Source organism: Sinocyclocheilus grahami, unplaced genomic scaffold (genome assembly GCF_001515645.1).
Source record: "Sinocyclocheilus grahami isolate Dianchi unplaced genomic scaffold, SAMN03320097.WGS_v1.1 scaffold92.1, whole genome shotgun sequence".
NCBI lineage: Eukaryota > Metazoa > Chordata > Actinopteri > Cypriniformes > Cyprinidae > Sinocyclocheilus > Sinocyclocheilus grahami.
In genome coordinates this window covers 631,122-657,368 of record NW_015505271.1, presented here as the reverse complement: position 1 = coordinate 657,368, position 26,247 = coordinate 631,122, and the positions used below count along the sequence as shown (strand labels likewise).

At 36.3% G+C, this 26,247-nt stretch overlaps 1 protein-coding gene across 3 annotated transcripts; it reads left to right on the top strand.

The window, feature by feature from the left end:
• Positions 1-1,269: 1,269 nt before the first annotated feature.
• LOC107587316 (dual specificity testis-specific protein kinase 2) lies at positions 1,270-18,292 on the top strand. Of its 3 annotated transcripts, XM_016275034.1 has the most exons (10): positions 1,270-1,614; positions 2,037-2,127; positions 9,573-9,766; positions 10,500-10,621; positions 11,815-11,863; positions 13,633-13,782; positions 16,192-16,359; positions 16,457-16,540; positions 16,673-16,759; positions 16,891-18,292. In XM_016275034.1, the coding sequence occupies exons 2-10, from the start codon at positions 2,097-2,099 to the stop codon at positions 16,990-16,992; spliced, it is 987 nt and encodes a 328-aa protein (XP_016130520.1). In that variant the 5' UTR covers positions 1,270-1,614; positions 2,037-2,096; the 3' UTR covers positions 16,993-18,292. The 3 variants fall into 3 exon arrangements, with proteins under 3 accessions (XP_016130520.1, XP_016130521.1, XP_016130522.1); XM_016275035.1 differs by lacking the exon at positions 2,037-2,127 and having other exon boundaries at positions 9,576-9,766; XM_016275036.1 differs by lacking the exon at positions 2,037-2,127.
• The last annotated feature ends 7,955 nt before the right edge of the window (positions 18,293-26,247 follow it).

The window sequence follows — 26,247 nt, the reverse complement described above, 5'->3', positions numbered from 1 at the left end:
ATGAACACATTGAGGATATATTCTCAGAAAATCTGCTAAAAAATAAATTACAAGGGTAGTATCTATGAGCAATTTTGAAATGGAGTTCTTTAATTTTACTTGGGATAAATAGCCTGTGAGGAAAGGTCCATAAGTTTTTAAATTCAGAGTTCGGATAACAAATCCTCCATTTAGATTGTGCTTTAGAGGGTCATCCTGGAGTTGAAGAAAGAGCATTTCTAATAAAAAATTGAAGAAAGAACATTTCTAATAAAAAAGTTATTGCATTTTTTATCTAATACATAAACACCATTAAATGCAAGTGTAGGAGAATGGTTGTTTACACAGCCATAACATAAATGCGCTTTAAACAAAGTTTTTAAACTGACAGGGATACTTTTAGTCACCTTATTAAAATCTCTTAATGAGATTGATGCGCCTTTCAAAAACACAAAATCAGAAAAGGAAGAATTGAACAAATCAGAAACAAAAAAGATATTTTGATTCACCCATTCAATGAAACAAAGTGATTTGTTACTAGACAATATATTTTCATTGTTCCAAAGAATACACGTGTGCGGGTAGAAATTATGTTTAAAAGCAATCTTCCAGGATTCTAGGGCTTGTTTATGAAAATTTGACAGTTTAATAGGTAACTTACTACACTTAAAGTTACAGGACAATAAAAATGTAAGGCCACCACAACAAACAATTCTTATTTGTTTGTCTTATTCATTATTAGACAAACAATTCTTGATCCAGTAGAGCTGCAAAGTTGCAGTGAGCTTCCTAGCCACACAGCGTGATTAGAATCATGGCGTGCTTCTGAGCCGTAGAGGTGTTTCGTTCGTGAACAGATCTGCAGTTTTGAACGAATCTTTTGAGTGAACGAATTCAACTGATTCATATTTGTCGATCTTTTCTTTTGAACGAATCACTGAGCAAATCTAAACGACTCGGAGCGGCACTGAAGCCATCTCCTTAAACGACTTGGGGCATCTCGTTTTTTTTTAACGAACAAAACACCTGAGGGGAAGAATTATGAATGTTTAAACAATGACTGGAGACCAATTTAAACTAACATAAAGACTTTGAAAATCTTAAATGTGTGGTATATTATCTTACAAGAGTTGACCATTGAAGGGAAACGCTGATGCTTAAACTCTCTCTTAAATTTGTAAACACGCAAATGGCCACTAAACAAATCTATTTGGTCAAAGATTCAAAAGAATCGAGTCACTGAATCAAATCCCACTTGCAACCATGGACCTACAGGTGGGTGGGGCTGAACGTAATTATTATTACGTGATGGCAACTGGCTCCCACTACACACAGCCCATTAAACATGTATTTCTGATCTAGGGCAGACCGCTAAACACTACCGAGAAGCTGTCAGTCTGACGGAGGGCGGTTTCGTTATATGTGAGCCGAGGTTTGTGAGGTTGAGTGATTGGTAAATGGAGGAGTCCTTCCAAGAAGCGCGCTAGAAAGCGATGCCACCGGTTTGTCTTCGACTAGAACTTTTTTGGGGGGGTTGTAGCATAGACTGTATAAAACAGGGTTGTAGTCAATTTTATTTGATCGCTGAGCAAATCAATCAGCAGCGGAGGTGAAGACGCCGGGGTGCTTTCTGCTGTGAGTAAGCGATTGACTTTTGAAAAAATTGTATAGGGTGCTAGTTGTTATGCATCTTGATTATTTTCTAATACTTTTGTGTTTGTTTGTCTGAAGTAATTGTAAATTACACATGCGAATTTAATGTTTAAAACAGTTCTGCTTACTAACCGCATCTCGCTCTATCCATCCACCCACTCATCCGTCTGTCATTTTCATTATACAATTTTTTGACTGATATTATGCTGTGACAGTTATGTGCTACAGATATAAACTATTTCAGAGCTCTCTCTCTCTCTTTGTGTGCAATGCGATTTTTACACTTTATCAGAGTTTGTGTTGCATTAAAATGTCATGTCGGTTCATTGTGCTGTCTTTAAATGTTTGCTGATTGTTACAGTTCTGTGTTTGTGTCTCTGTTCATGGTTGCTTCTGTCATATAGGCTCATCCCAGCTTGTCTGTGTTGTGAGCTCAGGCGGACCGCCCCTCCACCCACCTCAAGATGCACATGAATAACTTATTAAACCAGTGCAGTAAGTAATGCTTAGGAATTAATCAATGTTTTGCGATTACATGAAACAGCTAGATTTCCATAAAGACATGCTGCTATACTGCATGTGTAACGAAGAACATTTTCTGTGTTACTTTTGCTCTGCTTAACGCATTAGGTGATATTAGAATTGAATAAGAGATGTCTGGCTCATTAGAGAGGTTTTAGAATCTGCACTTGACATTTCTCATCTCAGTATGGCTGGGAATAAATTAGTGGATTCACATTGAGCATGTCATGAAGAGAAGCATGGGGAATGGATGTTCATAGATCATCTAGTGATTTGCTCTTGATCTTGTGGTCTAGGTTCATATTATTTAGTGTTTTGATGTTGTCTCAGACAAGGTCGTTGTGTATTTCCATCTATAAAAATATGGAAAATTAAATTAGTTTTTAGTTTGTTCCATACAGAGTCCATAGTTAAAATATGATTATTGTTTCTGGTATTGTGTTCTCTTTCCTCTTGATGGATATTAGTCCACTATGTTTTGTTCATGTAGGGTGTATGTCGTTCAGTCTGTTCCCTCGTGTTGACGTAGCTGAAATCCTCCCTGCCCTTTGGTGTGAGACAGGAAAACATAGCTTTCCTCCCTCCATCTCCTTCCAAAAGACACTGCCCAGTCCTGTCTCTCTCATATAAAACAGCATAAGACTTTCTAAAAATAATAGCCTCAAAAGTACTTCCTTTTTCCACATATACTGTCGTATTTGTCTTCTTACTATTTCACAAGTACATCATAGATGTTGATGTTTGTTGAGCACAGACTTGTGAAACATAAAAATGTAATGTCAAAGTTGAGGGTGCATTTAAAAAGAAGAAAACCTTAGAAGATAAGATGATTTCAGGAAGTGCCTGATGTTTGTGTTGATCTAACATTGAGATGTGCTTGAAGTCCAGTTGCATGCATGGCATAAGAAATATCTGATTAGTGACTGATTCCTTCTGATAAAATAAAAGCGGTGCTCAAATTACAACCAGATATGCAGTGGTTGATTTTAAAATGCAACCGCAGCAATTACACATATATTGTCGTTCAAATGTTTCTGTTCAGTAATTTTTTTAAGAAAATGATACTTTTATTTAGCATGGGTGTGTTAAATTGCGACAAGATGAAGATAAAGACTTTTACTTTTGAACATTCTATTTATCAAAGAATCCTGAAAAAAAAGTATAATGGTTTCCTCAAAAATATGAATCAGCACAGCGGTTTTCAACATTAATAATAATAAGAAATTAATAATAATAAAAAAAATCATTAATAATAATGATAATTTCTTGAGCACCAGATCAGCATATGAGAATGATTTCTGAAAGATCATGTGATACTGGAATAATGGATGCTGAAAATTCAGCTTTCATCATAGGAATAAATGACATGTTAAAATATATTTAAATAGACAACAGCTGTTTTAAATTGTAATAATATTTCCAAATATTGCTGTTTTTGATCAAATAAATGCAGACTTAATGAGCATAAGAGACTTGAATTGAAAAAACATTTTTAAAAATCTTACCAACTCCAAACTGTTAAACAATAGTGTATATATAATATTACAGTACTGTTCAATATACTGTATCTAATTATCAGAGTTCAGAATATCTGATATCTAGTCATTTAGTTTTAGTATATTTTTAGTGTCTGTTTTGCAAAGAAGCAAAGTCATTCTTCCCGCATCATGTCTATTTTTACTTGCACAGAAGCTGAGCCTTTCCATGCTTTTGCTTTGACATGAAATATCACTGATGTATGAGTTCAGCAGATATTAATTTCACTGGATCACAGTTATATTGTCACTGTTTGCAATTGCAGCCTATTAGGCTCAAATCATTGTGACAAAGCAGTCTCTGCAGAGTCGTTGTTAGAAAACTAGATTTCTCCTGCTGTTCCTTTGATCGATTTTTCCCAGACAGGTGGGCTCCAGTCTTAACAAACTCATTACAACTAGCCATCACAGCTAAATTGCTTAAAAAAATAGAGTTTGTGCATGCACGCATGTGAATTTGATCAATTCAATATGCTGTGTTTGTACGTGCAGGAACCAGTGCTTCCAAAACTGTAAGACAAGACAGGCAAGAGATGGAAAAGGGAAAGACTTTTGATATTTTGATGTGTGGTATGACGCTGTGCTGAATGTTGTTTTGTGTAGAGAAAGAGAGTGGGAGAGAATGTGAGGGGGAGATCTCTGGAGCGATGCCAAAGCTGTCTCTTCTCTAACAGATCCAGTTTGGAGCAGACTACAGCTTCTGCCCCTGCAGTTCACACCAATTCCAGCAGCCACATGAGAAACCATGTGCGGAGAGAGAGAGAGAACTTGTCATGATGTGGATAAAAAGAATGCAAAAAAACCCCAACAAATGCTTGTCGTGCAGATGCCTATTATAGTGTGAGTGGTGTGAATTTCATGACTTGTGAACATGTGATGATCACTGTCTCATCTATGTTCTGACCTGGACTTTTCTGAGCATGTTCAGGACTTGGTGTCATGCCACTTCTCTGGCTACTGCCTCCTTAGATAGAATAGCTTTTGCTGTTATATTCCTCCTCACTTGCTGATGCTGACATGCAGTCAAACTGTAAATGTAATATGGTAGATCTGCACTCCTGTACTAAAATGCTTTTCTCTTATCAGTTTATAAAAGAAGCCCAATAGCAATAAAGGGTTCTGACCTTTACTTATAACTTTACATTAACATTGATAATAATCATTGACCTTTACTTATATTCTATCCTAAAACTAAAACATAAAAATAAACAGTTTTTGTTAGTTGAAATGAAGATGAGATAAAATATAAATATTAGAAGAAAACTTTAAATGAAAATTAGAAATGTCTTGGCAGCTAAATACCAAGTTCTGTCATGAAACTCTAGATGGCGCAGGCTGATGGGTTGTTAACACAAACTGATGATATTCACAGCGTAATCAGTGAGTCACATCAACTATGGAGTGTTTACCTGATGCAAAGAACAGATCTGTGACCCTTGCAGAGGAGAGTAATAATGCGAATGAACTCCATGTTTCTGCCTGCTGCATTATCATACATTTTAGATAAAAATAATTCTCATATTTGTGCTTATACAAGATCTGAATCAGTGGTTTTAACCAGTGGTTTTTGTAGTTAATTTACTAGGCAGAAAATAAAAGAGAATTTTATTTGCTTGTTTGAAGTTTTATGAGAGATATATATTAAATTTTTTTTAATAAAAAATTATCTATAGTATTTCAGAGTAATTTATATCTTCTATTTACTTATTAGTTCCGCATACTGTTGTGTCAGTCTTCCTGTAAAAGTTGAGGGTTGATTTCCTCTCGTGTACATGTGAAGTCGGGTTGCAGCCTCATGACGGCATCCTCTGACGTGCTGCGCACTGTGTAAACTTAGTCATTGTCTCCCTTTGACCCGCATATTTCACAAACCCTGAGTCTCCTCTACAGTGCCAGATGTCAGCTGCCACTTAGGTAGATGTTTCCTCTGAGAGTAAGTGGGAGGTTGAGTCCACTTTCATTGGTGAATTTTATCACTGCAGCGTTAACTTGTGGTTTTGTCTAAAACTAAAATGGCTTGCATGTTTGATCTCTAGTTGAGATGTCAACTCTGTTGGCCAGCATGGGTTTTTTTTTTCTTCTTCTCGTAAATCAGCATGTTGTAGGATGGTGCATCATTTTGCACCTTGGTGCAATAACCAGAACCATGCCAAAGTTCTGTTTTTATTATTTATTATTATTGTTTTCAAAATGTATCATGTACTCAAGCTTCAATGGAGGTCAAATGTTGTTTTGAAAGTTGTTACTCTGTAAGGATGCTCAAATACGTTCAGTGAGTGAATTTTGGAGGTTCCTCGTGTAATCTTTTATTTATCGTTCTAGAAATGAATACAGAAAACACTAGATGAAAAAGACTTTGAGTGAAACAGAGTCCTGTCAGGATTGCACTCTAAGCATTTTGCTTTTTAGTGAGGTTGTAAAACTGAAAGGGCTGCGATTGTCCATCTGCTGCTGGAAACACAAAGACGTGCGCATGTGTGCGCTCTACGCATGATGAATACTGCTAGATGATTCCCGCTTAAGTGATGGCGGTTTGTGTAAGCGTACCACTCTGTGCTGTTCCCAGGTAGCATCATTGGCCTGTGATGAAAGTCCTTATTGACTTCAACGCCCTGCTTTATTCTCAGTGTCTCCCCAACATGGAAAAACTGATGCATTAAGTTGCAAACACAGGCTACTACTTGCACAAAGCGTAAACTGACAGTAGATTGTGGGTTATTAGATATTACACAGTGATGACACACATCACATAAAGTTGAAGATTACTGTTTTACTAGAGTTATGCTGTAGGGTCATTTTTTTTTCCAGAGGCTGAATTTGTGCAGTTTTTCAACTTACTGCTCAGCCTCTTAAGAAAACCACAGTATTGTGTGACAATGTTTTTTCCATGTTGCAAATATCCTGTGTGGGTTTAGATTTCAGACGCCCACCATATACACAAGTACACTACTGTTCAAATGTTTGTGGTTGGTAAGATTTTTAAATGTTTTTGAAAGACGTCTCCTGTGCTCAAGTAAAAAAAAAAAGTACAGTAAAAAACAGTAATATTGTGAAATATTATTACAGTTTAAAATAACTGTTTAAAAAATATATATATTTTAAAATGTAATTTAGTTATTTTCAGTGCCACATGATCCTTCAGAATTCATTCTAATACTGTATGCTGTTTTGGTGTTCAGGAAACATGTCTTATTATTATCAGTGTTGTTGCTTAATATTTTTGTGAAATGTACAATATTTTTTAGGAATCTGATGAATTGAAAGTTCAAAAGAAGGGTATTTAGAAATGTTTACTTTAAACATTATAAATATCTTTACTTTTGATCAATTTATTGCTGTCTTGGTAAATAAATGTATTTGTCTTTAAAAAAAAAAATCTCACTGACCCCAAACTTTTAAATGGTAGTGTATATCGTAGGGATGTAACAATTCAATAAACTCACGATGCAATGCGATTCACAATATGATTTTCTCACGATTTTTTTTTTTACAAAATTAGATTTACGATAAAGTATAAATGAAAAGGTGTCCTTTTATTATTTCTCAGACAAAATGCTGCACATTTTAAAACAAATCCCAAATCAAATAAATAAAAGATCTCTTCATATAAACAAAGTCTTTGCCTGTGCTCTTTTCATTTAAAATTAGAGGCAAACACTGCATTTTAATCACGATCCTCATAGATGCAGCAAGAGCAGTTTTTGATTTAAATTAGATTGCTTACTATAATTTTGAAATCTGAAGCCAAAACAGAATAGGCTGACTTTAGCTTTGTGAAACTAAATATACTACATAAAAACATCTGCACGAAACAGAAACAGCAGATAGGCTGAATGAAAATGCAGATTCACTCTGACAGTAGGTGGCGCTTGTGGAACAGCAGCAATGTAGCGTTTCCTTGGTTACCACTGTAAACAAAGCAGATAAACACTACTTTAATATGCGTTATACAGAGGCAAGATGAAAAGAAAATAGCATCTAAACTTTTCTGAAGACAGTCAGTTCCCCTCAGAGATACATTCATATAAACCCCACCCCCAAATGTATCGCGATTCATTAACATTTCAACCGACTTGAGTCGTCACATATTTTTAATCGATTTTTAACCGGTTCCATCCATAATATATGGACCCTTTTCACAAGACTGTGATGACGCGTTTAACGGTCCTCAGCATCGTAAATCCTCGAAAGTTTTTCATATTTATATTTTTTTTTTAAATGTATGTACATTTATAACACTATTCTTTGTATTATATCACTTTTGCATCAAATTACAAAAAAACTTAACGCTAATGTGAGGGATGTTAAATTTGACATCGTTCTCTTTTCTGTCTCTCAATTTATTTCCTTTTATTGAAAGTCATAAACACTATCGTGGAGTTTTTCTTTTGCTATTTGAGCAAATGGGAATGCAAAAATATATTTGTGGTACTCTTCCATTCACTGCTCTTTAAGTTAACCCAACTATGACGACTTTCGCTGCTGAGAAACCCGGAAATGTGAAAAAGGTCCATTCAGAATCAGAAAGAGCTTTATTGGCAGGTGTATGTTTACACATACAGTATGAGGAATTTGTTATGGTGACAGAAGTTTCCACAGCACAAACAGAATGACAGTGACAAGACACAGATAATAAAAGTAGAATAAGTAATAGGAAATAGCAATATACAACACATTTTTTGAAGAAAAACACAATATACAAATTAGACAATAGATGGTATTTGTGTGTACAGGTGTGTTATGTACAAATGCAAGGAAATGTAAATAAGAGGTATAGTGTGGGATTCACTCAGCAGCCCGGACTATCTGCTGCAATCTTCTAAGGTCTGATTTGGTAGCTGAGCTGAACCAGACAGTTATAGAAGTGCAGAGGATGGATTCAGTGACTGCAGAGTAGAACTGTATCAGCAGCTCATGTGGCAGGTTGAACTTCCTCAGCTGGTGAAGGAAGTACAGCCTCTGCTGGGCCTCAGTCTATGTGGAACTCCCACTTCAGGTCCTGAGAGATGGTGGTGCCCAGGAACCTGAATAACTCCACTGTTGCTACAGTGCTGTTCATGATGGTGAGTGGGGGGAGTGTGGAGTCGTCTACAAACTTCCATTGCAGTGCAGTTGTTGGTGTAGAGGGAGAAGAGCAGTGGGGAGAGAATGCAAACCTGTCCACTGACAGATGGAGGTGGGCACAGAAAGCTTGGTTAATTTGGATTGGATTATTGCATTGTTCAAAAGCCATGCTACCGCTTGCAATAGGCTGTTAAAATGAATGGTCAATGTAAGCTTTCACTCTATGGAAAAGATCAGTCTGAACATTCTTCAAAATATTTCCTTTCTTGTCCCATGGGGAAAAGTGTTTGAAATGACAAGGCGAGTAAATGTTGACATAATTTAAAGTTTTGTGTGAACTACCCTTTTTAAATGTGTCTGTACAGTATATCTCAATGAGTCCCAACAGTAAAAATTGCAGTTTTAATCTTTAATTGTTTATAAGTTGTTGATGTCTCGTTTGTGTTTCGATCAAGAACAATCAATCTTTCACCTGCATGCTGTCCACGACTATTTTAAGACATCCTTATTCTGCCACTTTTATTCCCTGTAGTGGCAGACGAGAGCCTTCCTACTCATTGAGCTAATTGAGTACTTGTGAGCTTCGCTTCATTCTATAAACACTGCTTCCTTTAGAAACCAGCTACTAATGTTTAAAGCTTTGTGGTTGATAAATATTTTATGAACGATTTTACAAAGAATTTGATTTAAAGGATTATTAAAGTGTTTTTCTGTAATTTCTGTAACTTTTTAACATCATATTCTAACTCTGAATTGTTTTAAACACTTCTTGTGGAAAGCTTTGGTGTTTTCTCAACTCTTTGTGTGTTCGGTTCTCAGCGGAGATCTCCAAGATGTGTGAGGTGGATGTTTCGTCTGAGCCCACCAGCCCGATGCTGTATAGAGAGTCTTCTGATACATACTGCCATGTGGACCGCTGGCAGAGGCTACGCACAGCCGTCCGCAAGCTAGAATTCTGGGAGAACTTCACACATGAGCTGATTGGCAGTGGCTTCTTCTCAAAAGTTTACAAGGTAACATTCAAAATGTCTTGAATCTGATGACTTTAATCTGTAAGTAATAATATCCAAATATACAGTTAATAATATATGTACAGTAAGTGCTAAGAAATTTCGACAGATTTTTCTCCTTGGTGCTTTAACACATTGGCTGTTCGAAAATGTTCTCACAACAAATAAAGCCATGTAAGATGTTGACTTCATATGTGCATATTGATTTATTTTATTACTTTCACAATAAATATTTGATTAAATAATATTTTTGCATAATTATATCATAAAAGTTTTATAGTAAAATGATCATATACTGTATATAAAAAAAATGAAGCAGTGCGATAAATTCAGTCTAAATGGAAATGGCTTTTCATCATCCTATTGTTCTGTAAAAGGTCTCCCAGTGTGTGGTGTATGTGTCTGAAATCTTAATGGCACTCATACAGTGCAGTATTGTAGTCCTACTTAGGACATATTTTACAGCTAAGCCCGATTGAGGTGGCCCTTGTGCCATAGTACACCCATTAATGGGCTCCTGGTGAGTCCCTGCTGTGTAAATTACATAACCGATGACTGCAGCTCAACCATCCCAGCAGTTCTTTCCCTTCCTGTTTATTAACATGGAAGTTTTTTTTTAATGTGATTTATGTACTTTAGAGAGAGTAAGGAATGTTTTAATACCACTTTAGGATTCATTCCATTCTTCTCTATTCTGTTTTTCATTTTATTGTAATTTTATATGATTTATTTTCAGGTAATCCACAATACCACACGGAAGGTGATGGTAGTAAAGATCTATAAGAATGATGTTGATCAGGACAGCATTGTACGAGAAATCAGTCTTCTGCAGAAACTCTCACACCCCAACATAGTGAGGTAACTCACTCATTAATGCTACATAATAACTTGCCATATACTGTAACTCATTTAACTTATTTTGTTTTATTTTTATTGTTTATTTGTCATATATTTGTATTATTTAATAGGTATCTAAACTCCCTTATCTAAATGCCTAATAGATGTGCAGGCCTATTTACACATTCCATTCTCATTAAGGCTTATATGTATACTCTGTGGTTACACTACCAGTCAAAAGTTTGGACACACCAGACTGAATCGGTTATCTTCGAAACCTTTTAATCTAAAGCATTTTCTTTTAAGGTTTGCAATTAGTTTCAGTTTCTCTGCAAAACTTTTTTGTTGTTGTCGTTCATTGATATTAGTGAATTTGATCACAGAATTGTCTGATAGTGTTTAAAATGTATCCCAGGATGCACCTCATGAAACTGGTTAAGTGAATACCTGGAGTGCGCAGTGCTGCAATCTAGACAAATAGAGGCTACTTTGAAGAAGATAAAATATAAGATATTTTTAAATTTTTTTTTTTTCTTGGTCATTTCCAAACTTCCATTTGTGTTATTTCAGAGGTTTTTGCCCTTACTAGTATTCAAAAACAGTTAAAAAGTAATAATGAAGAATGAGTAGTATGTGTTTCCAAGTGCCTGTAGAGATGTACATACTAGATTTGGATGGATCCTGTCAAGACTGTTACAGGTTACAAGTCACACTTAGCCCTGTCCAGCACAGAGCTCTTATATGGCTGTTAATCTTGCACTATGACATGTGTTTGTCTAAGCAATCTCAGAATGGATTTTTTTCCCAGTGTGTTATGGAAGGACAAAGTCATATTCAAAATTGCCTGTGCAGTGTTAATTTATCAAAACTTTCCAGTTACTGCCAGCTGTCATCACCCCATTACAGATGATACTCATGTTAACCCATGAACCGAACTGCTGAATGTGACAGAAACCACATGAGGTCACCATGACACAGTGACCTATTACGTTTATCCATATTCACTGCTTCACTAATTCATGGTCCTCTAATGTTATGTTAGTTAAAATAATGTGTTAGTTAAACAAGTGAAAGCCTGAACATCATCTGAACATCAAATTTGCATAACTTTCCATTTCTGCTCAGTTGCTGTGCATTTGACAAATGACGGGCTTTGGACTGTAATTAGACCGATTTAGGGAACGGCTCATAACTTACCACATCTCTTTTTCCAGGTATCTGGGTATTTGTGTCAAAGAGGACAAGTTGTACCCAATTTTGGAGGTGAGATCTCCATTTTCTCAGCCTCAAAATCAAAAGGTTTTTTTTCTGCAATTTGAGTTTATTTTATGCATTAGATTGTAATATTGTACAATTCGATTTTTGAAATATCATATTGATGTGATGTTTTGAAACTGTACATTTGATGGGCTCAACCATATGGATTTTTCTGCTTTTCTTTTAAAGGGGTCATAGGATGCTACATGCACTTTTACAAGTTGTTTGAACTGAAATGTGTGTTGGCAGTGTGTGTACACAACCACCCTATAATGATAAAAATCCACCCAGTGGTTTTTAAAAAAAAAATCTGGTTAAGTCTTTACCCCTTTCTCAAATCGAGCTGATCTCAGATGCCTGTCTGTGTGACGTCACACAGACAGGCCCCTCCCACGATAGTTTGATTGACAGTAGCGTTTCAGCACAGACTGGACTGGTGTCTTACCTTAGACCCGCCCTGAGTGAGCTGTCATCAGTCCGCCATTGTTTCACCGTCGGAGCAGATGTAGACAAGAATGACTCCAAGCGATTGAGGTGTTTATTGTTGGATGTAATAGCAGTCGTCATTTACTCCCGACATCTGAGCCGCTGAAGACGCAGTGGATTACATTTGTTTCTGAAGGGAATGCGCCCCCGATATACATAAATGTGTCTGTTTGCGCGAATCATTCATGATCCAGCCTCATCTACAGAAGAAGTGAGGATAATGTTTTGTAATGAATCTTTGCAAATCACCTTTCCTAATAATGTGCTAATTAGCAAGTTTCACGATGAATGCAACTAAAGTAAACAGTCTCTCTGAGAGCAGCTCGGAAGAGAGGGGCGGGGTCAGCAGAGCTCATTAACATTTAAATGAAAATGCTACAAAAACAGCTTGATCTGAAAAGAGCTGTTTTTGACAGGATAAAAAAAAAGTGTTTTTTTACACTACCATTGAGACATTTTAACCAAACTATGTTACAGACTTTTCATTAAGACCCTAAAGAATCATATCAACTTGTGGAAAATGGGCATCCTATGACCCCTTTCTTTTAAGATGTTTTATACATGTCAGAAAATATTTATATTTTATGTTTTGCAAAAGATAAACAATTTACTACCAATAAATAATTACATGTTCATATTTTATATAGATATACACAATTAAATGTTAGATATTGAAACATTACTGTATGCTCCTGTATATTAGTTACAGAATACAACAGTATATACACGCATATCTATATATGCATATGAATTCATCTGCCTAAAATCAGTAGTAGAAATGAGTAATACATTTAAAAACATCTGTTTCATCTGCCAAGAGGTGAACAATGAGCTTATACCAGTATTATGTTGTTTTTATTTTATTTATTTTTTGTTACGCTTTACAATAAGTTTTCCTTTGTTAACATTAGCTAACTACATTAGTTAACATAAACTGACCATAAATAATAACTCTACAGCATTTATTAATATTAGCGAATGTTCATTTCAACATTTGCTAATTCATTATTAAAATCAAAAGTTAACATTAGTTAATGCATTGTGAACTAACATGAACAATTATATTTTCAGTAACATTAACAAAGATTAATAAATGCTTTATTATATATTGCTCATTGTATCTTATCTAATGCACTTACTAATGTTAACAAATGGGACCATATTGTAAAGTATTTTTATTTTATTTCATTTGCCCCAGAGAGATCCTTATTGCTGAGCCCTGCACCTAACAGTAACGATGAAAGTGTATGTTTGTTTCTTTCTCTCACGGACTGTGTTTGTCTGGACAGTATGTTAGTGGAGGATGTTTAGAGGAGCTGTTGGCCAGGAAAGATGTGCCTCTATGCTGGAGGGAGAAAGTAGACCTGGCCTCTGACATCACCAGAGGGATGATTTACCTCCACTACAAGAACATCTACCACAGAGATCTGAACTCTAAGGTACAGCAGGACTTTCAATCACACTCGTCTTTTGTGCCCAACTGAGTAACGCTTCGAGAAGTGCAGTGTAAAATGGTTTATATACAGTTTCCCTGAGAAATACAGACATAGATGCTTGCGTGAGAGTGTCATTGGTTGCCAGGATTCACACAAGTGCTCACCAAACCTGGGCTGAAGGGCGAGGCAACAAGGCCAGTCCATTGTGATGCAAATAAACTCTCCCACTCTGTCTTTCTCTGTCTGTCACATACACACACACACTCCCCCCCCCCCCCCCCCAACCCTTCCCATCTCATTTGAAAATGCAAAATGCACAAACAGTGTATAGGCTTGCAGATCCTATACCCCCCTTTTAGTTTTTAGCCAGGCCTCGTCTCTGTGCCACTGCCTATTTGTCAGCCATTCAGATATGAACAATGAGCAAACAAAAAAATGCCAGCCACACTATTTACACAACTATGACGTCGAGCACATCGGTTAGTGGGACCATCGATTGGTTTCCACTGCGCTGCAAGATAGCATTTATCATAGAAGTTAGTATGCATGTGGGAAGTTGTGTCAGAAAATAGAAGCTGTTAAAATTGATTGTTTTCAGTACTAATATTTGGAACATTAATTTAGAGGGGGTTAAAGGGTTCATACCTGCACTGAATGGCATAAAGTGTCACAGATCTAAGATCTTCTCCAATACGATCAAAACATTTAATGTATGTTTATCTGAAATCAACAGTCTAAAATCTGTAAAAAAAATAAATAAATAAATAAAAAGTATATACACACTTCATTATGGTTTGGCAACAGCAGTGTTATTTTAATATCATTCGAGATACTATTATAGTTTTTATTAATTAAAAAAAAAATTATAATTTTTTTTTTTTTATGTAATTCAGTTTTTATATTATCTGTTTTCATAGTCATTGTAGTACATTAGGTTAAACTAAATTAAATTGAGAAATGGTGCCTTGGCATGTAGCTGAAGTAAAAAAAAAAAAAAAGTGTTTTGTTATAATAATCATATATAATTGCTAGAAATAAATTACTAAAATTATAATTTTATGAATATTTTTCCCCATTGATTTTTTTTTCTCCCCTCATACTGAATCAAACAACCTCAGTGCTTTTTCATTTTTTTTTCAAACCCACCCATTAGCTGCACAGCCAGAGGGTGTTGCAACACTTGGCATATGCACGAGTTACTGTTCTAAATTTGGAGCCTTCTAGGCTCAGGGCTGTGCTTGGAGTTTTCTTAGTCCTATAATCATAGGTCAGTTTTGGGGATGGAGGCTTAGCTGAGGTTTCGAATTCAGTCCAGATGAAGAACTCAACTTACTGTTGTATCCATCAGCACTTTTTGCTCCAAGAGTCCCACTGGTCTTATGTAACGTCTCGGTTGTACCTGGATTCCCCCTACTCTGGTCAGCCTCAGTGTCTCCTCATTTGCCTTTCTTCTAAAATAACAGACCATTTTTATTACGCCCTCAATAATTTTACGACAAAATGGCATGTTTCTAGCCATGACACGTTCATCACTAGAGACAATTCAAACTGAAAGCGAGGTATAATAACATTGCATATTGATACCCCTGGGTTGATCGAGATGGAGGAAAGGAATTGTAGGCGGTTCAGACCCTTTGGCGAGGTCCAGGGTCAGCTAAATAATTAATTAAACAGAGACAGTGATGACAAGAAACGTCTTTCATTTGAGCCTGGGAGTTCTGCTTCATCCGCCAGGCACATTACAGACATGCTACAGATACTAAACCACAAAATGGCAGTCATATCTTATTTATGCTTGTATGTATCATTTGTCTTTATCTGTATTGAATTTAGATGCCATTAAGCTTATTTCCACAGTTTACATTCACACAAAAAGTCCACAAACAAGTCAGTCAGCACAGCTTCAAACTTTAGTGGTTTGTTTAGTTAGAAACTGTAATGTAATTGTCTTTCATACGGAGGTGTTATTTGGTTATTAGTTTATGCCACCCTCTTTTGGTAGTGAAGAAAAGCACATTCACTTAAAAATAATGCTGTAACTCAAGATGCTTTTGTGAAAATTTAAAATGTAATGTTTTAATGTCTATATTTTAATTAATTATGTGACCTCATTATTTAAAAAGGAAGATACGATTAATTCATAACATGCAATTATTTATTAGTGAAAATAAAGCTACATAAACAGTACTGTTTAAAGGTTTGAGGTCAGTTAGATTTTTTTTTTTATTCATTAAGGATGCATTCAATTGTTAAGAGTAATGGAGACTGGAGTAATGGCTGTAATAATATTTGACAATATTACCGTTTTTACTCTTTCACCGTATTATACTGAGACTTAACTAATAGTGCACAGAAACTAAAAAGACTTATTTTGCATCTAAACATCTTTGTGTATGTTTGTGTCTCCCAAAGAACTGTCTAATAAGGGTGACAGCGAGAGGCAGAGAAGCTCTGGTCACTGATTTTGGTTTGGCTCGAGAGGTGGTTGAACTTCCTGCAAAGGACAGAAAGCTTTCACTTGTGGGTTCTGCTTTTTGGATGGCCCCCGAGATGCTGCGCGGGGAGCCATACGACCGCAAGGTAATGACTCTTATGAACGCGATTGTGGTCTTATGAACGCGATGTTCTAAAGCATTTTCTAGTTCTCACCTACTGATTTTGCTTTATGTAACGTTAGGTGGATGTGTTCTCTTTTGGAATTGTTTTGTGTGAAATTCTGGCTAGGGTCCCAGCAGACCCAGAAATCCTTCCAAGAACACAGGTGAATATAAATAGAATTATTGACGCTTTTGAAATGCCAGAAAATATAACATGCAGTATCAGAATGAAATGAGCGTATACTTTAAATATATAATGTATTTTTTTTAAATATATATGATTGTGGATGTTGCAGGACTATGGCCTGGACGTGTCAGCATTCAGGAAAATGGTCAGTGATTGTCCTGAGTGTCTTTTGGAGCTGGCAGCCAGCTGCTGTCCGGTAAGTAACCTTGTTACCTTTAGTGTATATGAAATGGACACACATTTCCTCTGTCAGTTATGCCTAAAAACTAACAAACCCTTTGGAAGTCAGTCATGTGTTACCATTGACTTTTGTTGTTTCTCATGCAGATAGAGGCTTTCCGAAGACCCTCTTTCACAGAGCTTCAAGACAAGCTGGGCGAAATCGCTGAGACTTTGGAGTGTCTTCACAATGATCTCACCACAAGCTGATCTGCGGCACATCCTCTGGTATCCCATCAGCCCTGCAAATGGACACAAGCAGCTGGAGTTCTGTACATTAACTTTAGCACAATGACAAATGCAACAGAACTGCAGATTTATCTATGGGCTGTTTGCATTGAAAGTGCAAAATAAGGAAAAGGTCGCCATTTACTTAATGCAAGTAGCTAGATGGCCTACAATTCAATGCTACACAGCTGTACATTTTATATACTGTGCAATATATAGTAATAGTCTACCAAGAGAAATGCAGTGTCATAATTTCAAACCTACTGCTATTTCTGTTTTGTAGATGAATCATTTTATATTGAAAAACAATGCTAAAATAGGTTTTGAGGTTTAGATAACCATTGATAAAAGGACTAACTTGAGGGTCACAGGTTTTAAATAATCAAATAATATTTTCGTAGGTTTCAGTATATCGATACTTGATTAAAATTAAATTGTACAAGAGAAAGTAATTTATTTTGGTACCAGCTGCCCAAATAGGAAAAAGTGCATTTGTATTGCTGACTTTTTTTGAAAAGTGACATATTTGAAAGTACTTGATACATAAGCAAGCACTCGTCACTTGTGGTTTTGCCTCCACTCTGAGCTGAGCTGCTGATTTTTGGAAACTCCCCATAAGACCCAGCTGCCACCACAGGATGTGGCCATTTCCTGCCTTCAAGAGCCTTGGTGTTGCCGCTGCAGTTTTATAGTGCTCTCATTGTGCCGAGTGTTTGTGAAACCTTATAATTTTTCTCTTCAACATCAAAACAAAAGCTTAAATGTTTCATGTTTTAACGCTTTTAGTTTACTTGTTTGCCATGTGTTGTGAATTTCTGTACTCGCACGTATCAGAAGTGTGAGCTGGCACCGGTCCGACTCCAATAAACAGTGACACCAAACCCTTTCTCTGGACACATTATGTCATAATGGCTGAATAAGAAATGTGAGATTAAATGTTTAAGACCATCCAGCTGTAGTATTATTTACAAAGCAAAAACGATATTTCTAGCCAATTTCAAATGCATAACTTGGCACTGTTGATTTGTACGTGTTCATATTTTTTTTCTTGGTATTGTGTTTTTAATATTTATAAGTACTGCATAGCTGTTAAGTTTTTTTAAATCACCAGTTTTGATGCCTGTGAATTGCCTCCTGAACATCATTCCAGTTAACTTTAACAAAATCTACATTCTGTGCCTCAAAGAGGAAGCTCGAGAATCTTGTGGTGAGAAGTGTCACGCTAACCTCATATTTCTGAAACAGTCTGTATAGTCTGAATCTTTGTGGTTTGTAGTGTTTTTGTAATACAGTACATGACATAAAAAGAGGAAAGGAAGCATATGTGATGTGTATTTTTCAAAAAGCCATTGAAAATCTACTGGTCTAGTCTTGTCTTAAAAATATAGTTCTTTGCACAGGAGCTGCACTATTAGCATCAGGATTTTATAAAAACAAAACCAAAAAAAAATAAACACTACTGAAAAGTTTCCTTAAAAGGACTATTAAAAAAAAAAAAAAAAAAAAAGTTGGACTGTCCCTTTCTCTGCTTGATAGTAGTTGATGTATGGTAAGGAACATTTGTGTAACTATCATATCATGATATATGATCAACTATCATAAGCTTTACTTTCATGTCTGGTTGCCTGGCAACTTTGTAGAAAGATACCCAATGCTAATCGGGCTTCTTTGTGGCGTCTGCTATCAAACCACTCAATGCAAATGATTGGAATAATCATGAATGACAAACAGTGCATCATGGGATTAATCTCTTTATGTGATCCTGGGCTATTGAATTAATGACTCCGGTGACAGGCCTAAAACTATCTACATCGGATTAAACAAACCTGAGAGTTTGAACAGACTCGATAATGGAAATGTCTTGAGTAATTTTCAGAGCTCTGCACAGTCTTGATTTCTTAAGTTCCTTTAGAAATCACTCGGTTTGAAATGTCGTATCATTGCCTGTTTTCTCCAAGACATCAATTTTATACACCCCTCATTTTGTCCTTGCTTGGCCTGAAAACAACATGGCACAATTTAACTGGTGCTTTTGGTGTTTATACAATGGCCTGTTTGTTTCCAGCTGTACCAAAACACTGAATAGATGTGAATGAATAACTAAACACTGGCATTTCTTCCGGTGGGCTTTAAAGCAGAGCAAGTCTGTTGCTGTACAGATCAAAGGCACCGGTTGAGCAGCAGATGCTTTATTAGCTTCATGTTTTATCAAGATTTATAGCCGTGAGGGAGCAAAACTCCATATTTGAATGTTTTTAATCCTATGATGTATGGCCATAGGTGACTGGAATATTAAAATATCAGATTTGGATGAGGTTTATTTCTGTTTTCTGGATGTCCATCCTGTGCCTGTTTTTCTGCCAAGCTCGTTCATTTGTGTTAGTTTATATTGGCTGAATCTACTACTATGTGACCATTACACACAGAACCATCCTGAGCAGTCATCATCATCCAGAAAACATGGAGTCCAGATAAAGAGATGCATACTGTTCCTTCTCCACAGAACACAATCCCATAATGCACTGCAACGAGTCCACTATTAGGGACAAGGTTTTAAAAAAAAAAAACCAAAAAAAAAAAAAACCCTCTGAAAAGTTTCCTTAAAAGGGCTTTTAAAAAAAAAAAAAAAAAAAAGTTGGACTGTCCCTTTCTCTGCTTGATAGTAGTTGATGTATGGTAAGGAACATTTGTGTAACTATCATATCATGATATATGATCAACTATCATAAGCTTTACTTTCATGTCTGGTTGCCTGGCAACTTTGTAGAAAGATACCCAATGCTAATCGGGCTTCTTTGTGGCGTCTGCTATCAAACCACTCAATGCAAATGATTGGAATAATCATGAATGACAAACAGTGCATCATGGGATTAATCTCTTTATGTGATCCTGGGCTATTGAATTAATGACTCCGGTGACAGGCCTAAAACTATCTACATCGGATTAAACAAACCTGAGAGTTTGAACAGACTCGATAATGGAAATGTCTTGAGTAATTTTCAGAGCTCTGCACAGTCTTGATTTCTTAAGTTCCTTTAGAAATCACTCGGTTTGAAATGTCGTATCATTGCCTGTTTTCTCCAAGACATCAATTTTATACACCCCTCATTTTGTCCTTGCTTGGCCTGAAAACAACATGGCACAATTTAACTGGTGCTTTTGGTGTTTATACAATGGCCTGTTTGTTTCCAGCTGTACCAAAACACTGAATAGATGTGAATGAATAACTAAACACTGGCATTTCTTCCGGTGGGCTTTAAAGCAGAGCAAGTCTGTTGCTGTACAGATCAAAGGCACCGGTTGAGCAGCAGATGCTTTATTAGCTTCATGTTTTATCAAGATTTATAGCCGTGAGGGAGCAAAACTCCATATTTGAATGTTTTTAATCCTATGATGTATGGCCATAGGTGACTGGAATATTAAAATATCAGATTTGGATGAGGTTTATTTCTGTTTTCTGGATGTCCATCCTGTGCCTGTTTTTCTGCCAAGCTCGTTCATTTGTGTTAGTTTATATTGGCTGAATCTACTACTATGTGACCATTACACACAGAACCATCCTGAGCAGTCATCATCATCCAGAAAACATGGAGTCCAGATAAAGAGATGCATACTGTTCCTTCTCCACAGAACACAATCCCATAATGCACTGCAACAAGCTCTGTGCGTGGGTGAAAAAATTCACCCACGCACATGGTGTTGACACCTTTGTAGAGTGTTCCAAATCAGACACTTTTGAGGTTCAAAAGAAGAGAGATCTTCTCATTACTGAAACCCGTTTGCTGAAAACAGTAGTGATGCAATCTGTCCATTAGATGGCAGTCTGGTATGATTCACATTTGCCTGCACTGAATTCACGATTTTGTTGCAGTGACACGCTTGTCACAGCAGCAAAACGTTCACTTTCATTAAAAAGAGAAGAAAAAAAAAGAAAAGTGATATTCCTTTTTCCTATTTGCTTGCGTGTGGAAAAAAGTTTGGGGTCAGTAAGATTTTTTAGAAATTAATACTTTTTTCTGCAATGACACTATTCACATTCTCATCATCCTTATAATTATTGATCTGTTCTGTTATTGATAACTGATAATATCTTTGTTATTATTCCGTTACCATTAACATAATTACCATTATATATTAAATTACATGCAAGTAAGTAGAAGGCTTAATGAACCTCACCACTTACTTTAGCAGACAACATGTGCAAGTACAAAGCTTTCATATGGGACACACTCATACATCCCCCGAAACGTCGTAAGACCTTAAGGAACAGAAGGTAATAATCAAGCATTTTATGAGACATCTTCCCCTCAGCACCGTCAAGTCTGGCTGCTCATCATCTATGGGTTTAATGTGGTGTGTCCACCTGGAGTTATAGCAGTTTGATGTTCGTTCAGCCCTGCTGCCTCTGACCTTCATACAACCCCCCATCTGAACAAACACATCTACCACCATCCTCTGTGGGGTTCATGTGCTTCCCACAGCCTATTATGAGAGTCATGATCGATGGAAACCATTCAAATATCAGCGTTCCTGCCATAAAGGTGCATAACGCAACAACACAAGCTAACAAACATATGGAATAAATATCCTTTTAAGGTACCACAGAGAATAGTTTGTGGGTTAGGAGTAATACACACTTTAATATCCTACAAAAGGGTTTATTGTGCTCGAAAGTGGTTTCATGAGCCATAGTATTACTGCTTTAGCAAGCTGCAGCTATATGTGACCTTCTCTGTGAAATCCAGGCTAAAGTCCATCTAATTATGAGATAACAAGCATCAAAGTTTGATTTCAACCATTAATTTCAATATGATTTCTCTTTGACATGGTCTTACTCATTAATAAAAAGCATCAATGTTATATTTTCTATTTTCACAGAAATGTTATTTACCTTATGAAGGGTGATTTTTTTATATATATAAAAAAAAAAGAAAAAAAAAAAAAAAGACTTTATATGTGACCCTGTCTTTGAAAACCCAGCTATTCTCAGCAGAATAAAATTAATTTAGGGAGAAATTTAGAAAAGTGGAGGTGACCAAAGGACAGGTCACATTAGAAGCAACAACTTTGAAGGAGTTTACCACACATCATTGATATACTAGCATCATGAGTCAGCAGTACTTGAAGCCACCGTGTGCTTTTGCAAAATATGACTTCAGATATAAACCGTCACATAAAAAAATAAATTAAAAAAATTTAAGAGTAGCGTAACAATCCATTAGGCTAATAGGAATGTGAAAAACTTATGGAACCATTTTATCATTTTGGAGACATGTTTACAGAAGCTATAAAGAGTAGTAAAAATGATATCATTGATCCGCATGAGTGTTCACTACATATTATTATGAATATTTCACGAAAACGCTGAATCGGACAAATCTGCTCTAGTGTGATTGGCTCGCTTTATGCAACGTTTGAGAGTTATAAATTTTTTTACCATTCTACCTGAAAACCAAGTCGTGTTTAAAATGTAAAAGGTAAATATTGACTGTATCTGCTAAAATATGACACGGTGTCATTATTTTTTTCTCAACTGTTGACACTGCAACATCTTATTTTTATTAATTATAATTTTTTTTATATTTTACATTAAAATATTGAAAATATTTACACATGTATTCTATGTCTATTATGATGCACATTCAAGATAAACCAGTCATTAAACATAACATATGTATAAACAAAACAAACCCTGGTTGGTACATGTTGGTCAAATCAGAAATCTCTTTCCGTTTAAGAGAACAAATATTGGCCAGAATTATCTGCATATGAATGAGATCTCATTCTGTAGTCAGAAGCTTGGCGAGCGAGACTAGCATCAGTATAACCCAGTTTTCATTTCCATTAGGAATACATTTCACTTTCCAATGGTATTCTATTCGGAAAACATCATCCTTACTTAACAAATTATGCGATTTGTATTCTCAAGCCCCTGGGAAAAGATTAATTTGTTCACTTAAAAATTGACCTCTAATTTGCGGACCACATAAAGTGGAGGTCTCATTGCGTTGCTGGACCTCCACGCACGGTAATTTGTTTTCCAGGAAGGGTTGGCACTTTATGTGGGTGTAAATGGGGCTGTGCATTATTGTTGTTCTCTGTAATTGAAGTGCTGAAATGACAGATGATTTACAGATTTGCCAATAGCAGGATGAAAGCTGGCCAGTCACAGCGTAGTATGCTGGTCTCAGTGACAGGGTCATTTGTTAGCCGGTGACTACTGGACTCGTGAACAATGTGGGTTAATGCTTCAGACTGATTTAAGGAGAAACCGTTGTCAGATCTTTAAAAATTAGCTTATATTATACTCATACTCTAGACTACACTCAGTCACACCAATTTCATATAAACATAACATCTTTTTCATGACATCCCAACATGCATAAACACTAATTATGCAATGAAACCTTGCCCCAGAAAAGCTTTTAATAAGTTGTGGGCAGTTATTTGTAGTCCTGTGATCAATACAGTGTGAGGAGAGAGAGAGAGCAAGAATCTGGGTCAATGATAAGGAAATGGACAGATGCAGGACCGTGCAGGAACGGAGCGCTAGTGTTTATGCGAGAAAAACCTGCCAGGTCAAGATGAAGCAGGGCTGGAGGAAGGATGTAGAAATAGATCGACACGGAGTTAAGACTCTTTAACTGAATGCTCTCGTTTATAGGGGGAATGATGCAGTAGGCCAAGGCTGGTGCTAAAATAAGCGGTGCCCTCCAGAGATATTGTGCAGAAAAAGAGAGGGACAGTAATCGGTCTTAACACAGAGTCTAAGCCTCACACAGGAGAGCACTCGAGGGGGCGCTGATAAGGCTTACGTTGTTGCAGTCATGCTTCTAATACCAAAATCTATTTAAATAAATTACATATTATTTAGATTAGTTACAAAAAGTTACGCAAGTTTCAGCCCTCTCCCTTTCCTTTTTAATATACACTATACCATTTAAACGTGAGGTCTGTAAGATTTCAATGCATTGATAGAAGTCTCTTATGCTCAAACAAGGTTGCATTTATTTTGCATTTTAACTTAACTTTTATATACTTTAATGTATTTATTAATGTCTTTAGTGTCACATGATCCTTCAGATATCATTCCGTTGATACATTTTTAGAATGATTCTTAGATGAATAGGAAGTTTAACAGCATTTATTTGAAATAGAATTACGCGTTCAGCGCGTGTCAGAAACGATACGCCCATTCATTGCCATAGTTTCGTATTTTGAACCGACGATAGAAAATATTAACATCTATTATTTATCATACTTACAGGTTGTGATCCAGTGGAACCAGCTGGTCAAAAATAAACAAAATGAATCTCCATCCTGAATAATTCTCTTTTTATTGGGATTCATCTACACTGGGTAAGACATAAGTTCATCACTAAGTAGGTCAACTCTGATGGCTATAAAAAGGAAGTGATGGTGCCATTGATTAACATCATTAATGCTTAATGTTCTGTTTTATGTATAATTATGCATAATATTAATAATGTTTAATGCCTAATGATCTTTTATATATCAAATTATTAATGTTCACCATGAATGAAACGTGAAAAGTGTTTTTGATGATTTGGTTGTAGTGGTTTGCACTCAGGTCTACATACTACTCTTAATACTTTCTGTATTCATTGTATTAGTTACTGCCGCCTTTGTATTTATTATCTCAGTACTCTTACTCAGGACTCACATATTTGTTTACAGCCACTTATTTGGATTTATTGTCAAAATAGCATGTCACTTGATATAACAATACCCTCCACCTGTCTGTGCCTAATATTGTCATGTTTACTATATTTGTATATAGTCCTGAGTCTGAGCCTTGTCACAAGCATTTCAATGCCCAGTTCCCCAGTGTAACTGTGCAAATGACAAATAAATGCCTTATGACTCTTGACTTATGCACTTCCCATAATACAGTATATACTGTTATTTTTTTATATTGTGTTTTATTGTGATCGCAAAAAGTGGAAGCTAAATGAATAAAGAATAACGTAGGCAATTAAACCAGCCGCATAAAGCAGAGTACTTCTAAAATGGAAGTGTCTGCTCTACATTGACGACTGCATCTATAAACTGCATGCCTGTGAGTGATTTTGGTGTTTCGAGGGGAGTAGAAAGTGAGCAATGTGCATGGGAGGATAGATAATGAAAATAGAAGGCAGTGGTGTAAATGACAAAAGCGATGAAGAAACTCAACCTCAGGGCAGAAGATTATGATCAGGTGAAGGGTGAGATGAAGTGAAGGATGGCCAAGGGAGTGAATGTGAGAAGATGAGAACAATGCAAAGATGATAAATTAAAAGGACAAGATTGAGGTAATATGAGCTATACATTCAGCTCACATGCACACAAGATTGACGGGTAATGAGGTGGATAGAGAAGGGAGGTGGAATTAATAGTGGCTGTATTTGCTGGAGTGAATGTGTGCGTTTATAGATAAATGAGCTGTATAAACAGATATGAGGACCTTTCATAATTTATGCATTCAGCAGATGCTTTGGCTAAAAGCGACTTACAGTGCATTCAGGCTATACATTTTTTACCAGCATGAGTGTTCCCCTGGGAATTGAACCCATGACTTTTTGCACTGTTAACACAATGCTCTACCACTGAGCCACAGGAGCATTAATCTAAAACATACATCCCTTAGGGCAAGCTATTTATTTTTCATTGACTCAAGTTAAAAAAAATATATATAGATGTGGATCATTACCCTAAACTTTTTTTTATTTGGATGAATGAAACATTTTTTCAGTGTATGGATGGCAATTTCTGCCTCAAATGCAATTGATTAATATCAGTTTTAAAATTATTCTGATGGTACGCTTACTTCTAATAAGGCTAATGCCTTCCGTTTCTTCCCCACTCCCTGAAAAGTCTGTTCTGGAAGTAAGTTTAGTAAAAGGGTATGAAATTCTGCAAGAATGGTGGGTTTCTTTATAGCAGCATCAAATGCATGTGTATCGCCATCCACTGTAATTCCTTAAAAATAGGGGGCGACAAAAAACACAAAACTGCATACAGTTGCTTTAAAGACAGTAAAAATACTTAGCAATATCAAGAAACAGAAAGACCGAGTGAGAAAGCGCAAGATGGAGTATACTACCTGACAGGGCCGTGCAGAGACCTTTGGCGGGGCAGGTGCTCAAAGTATAAAAGGGGCACATGGAGCACGGCTTTTAATAGGGCTGTGCTCCTTGCTGAGACATGTATCAAAACGGATGCTTCTGTATTGATGGC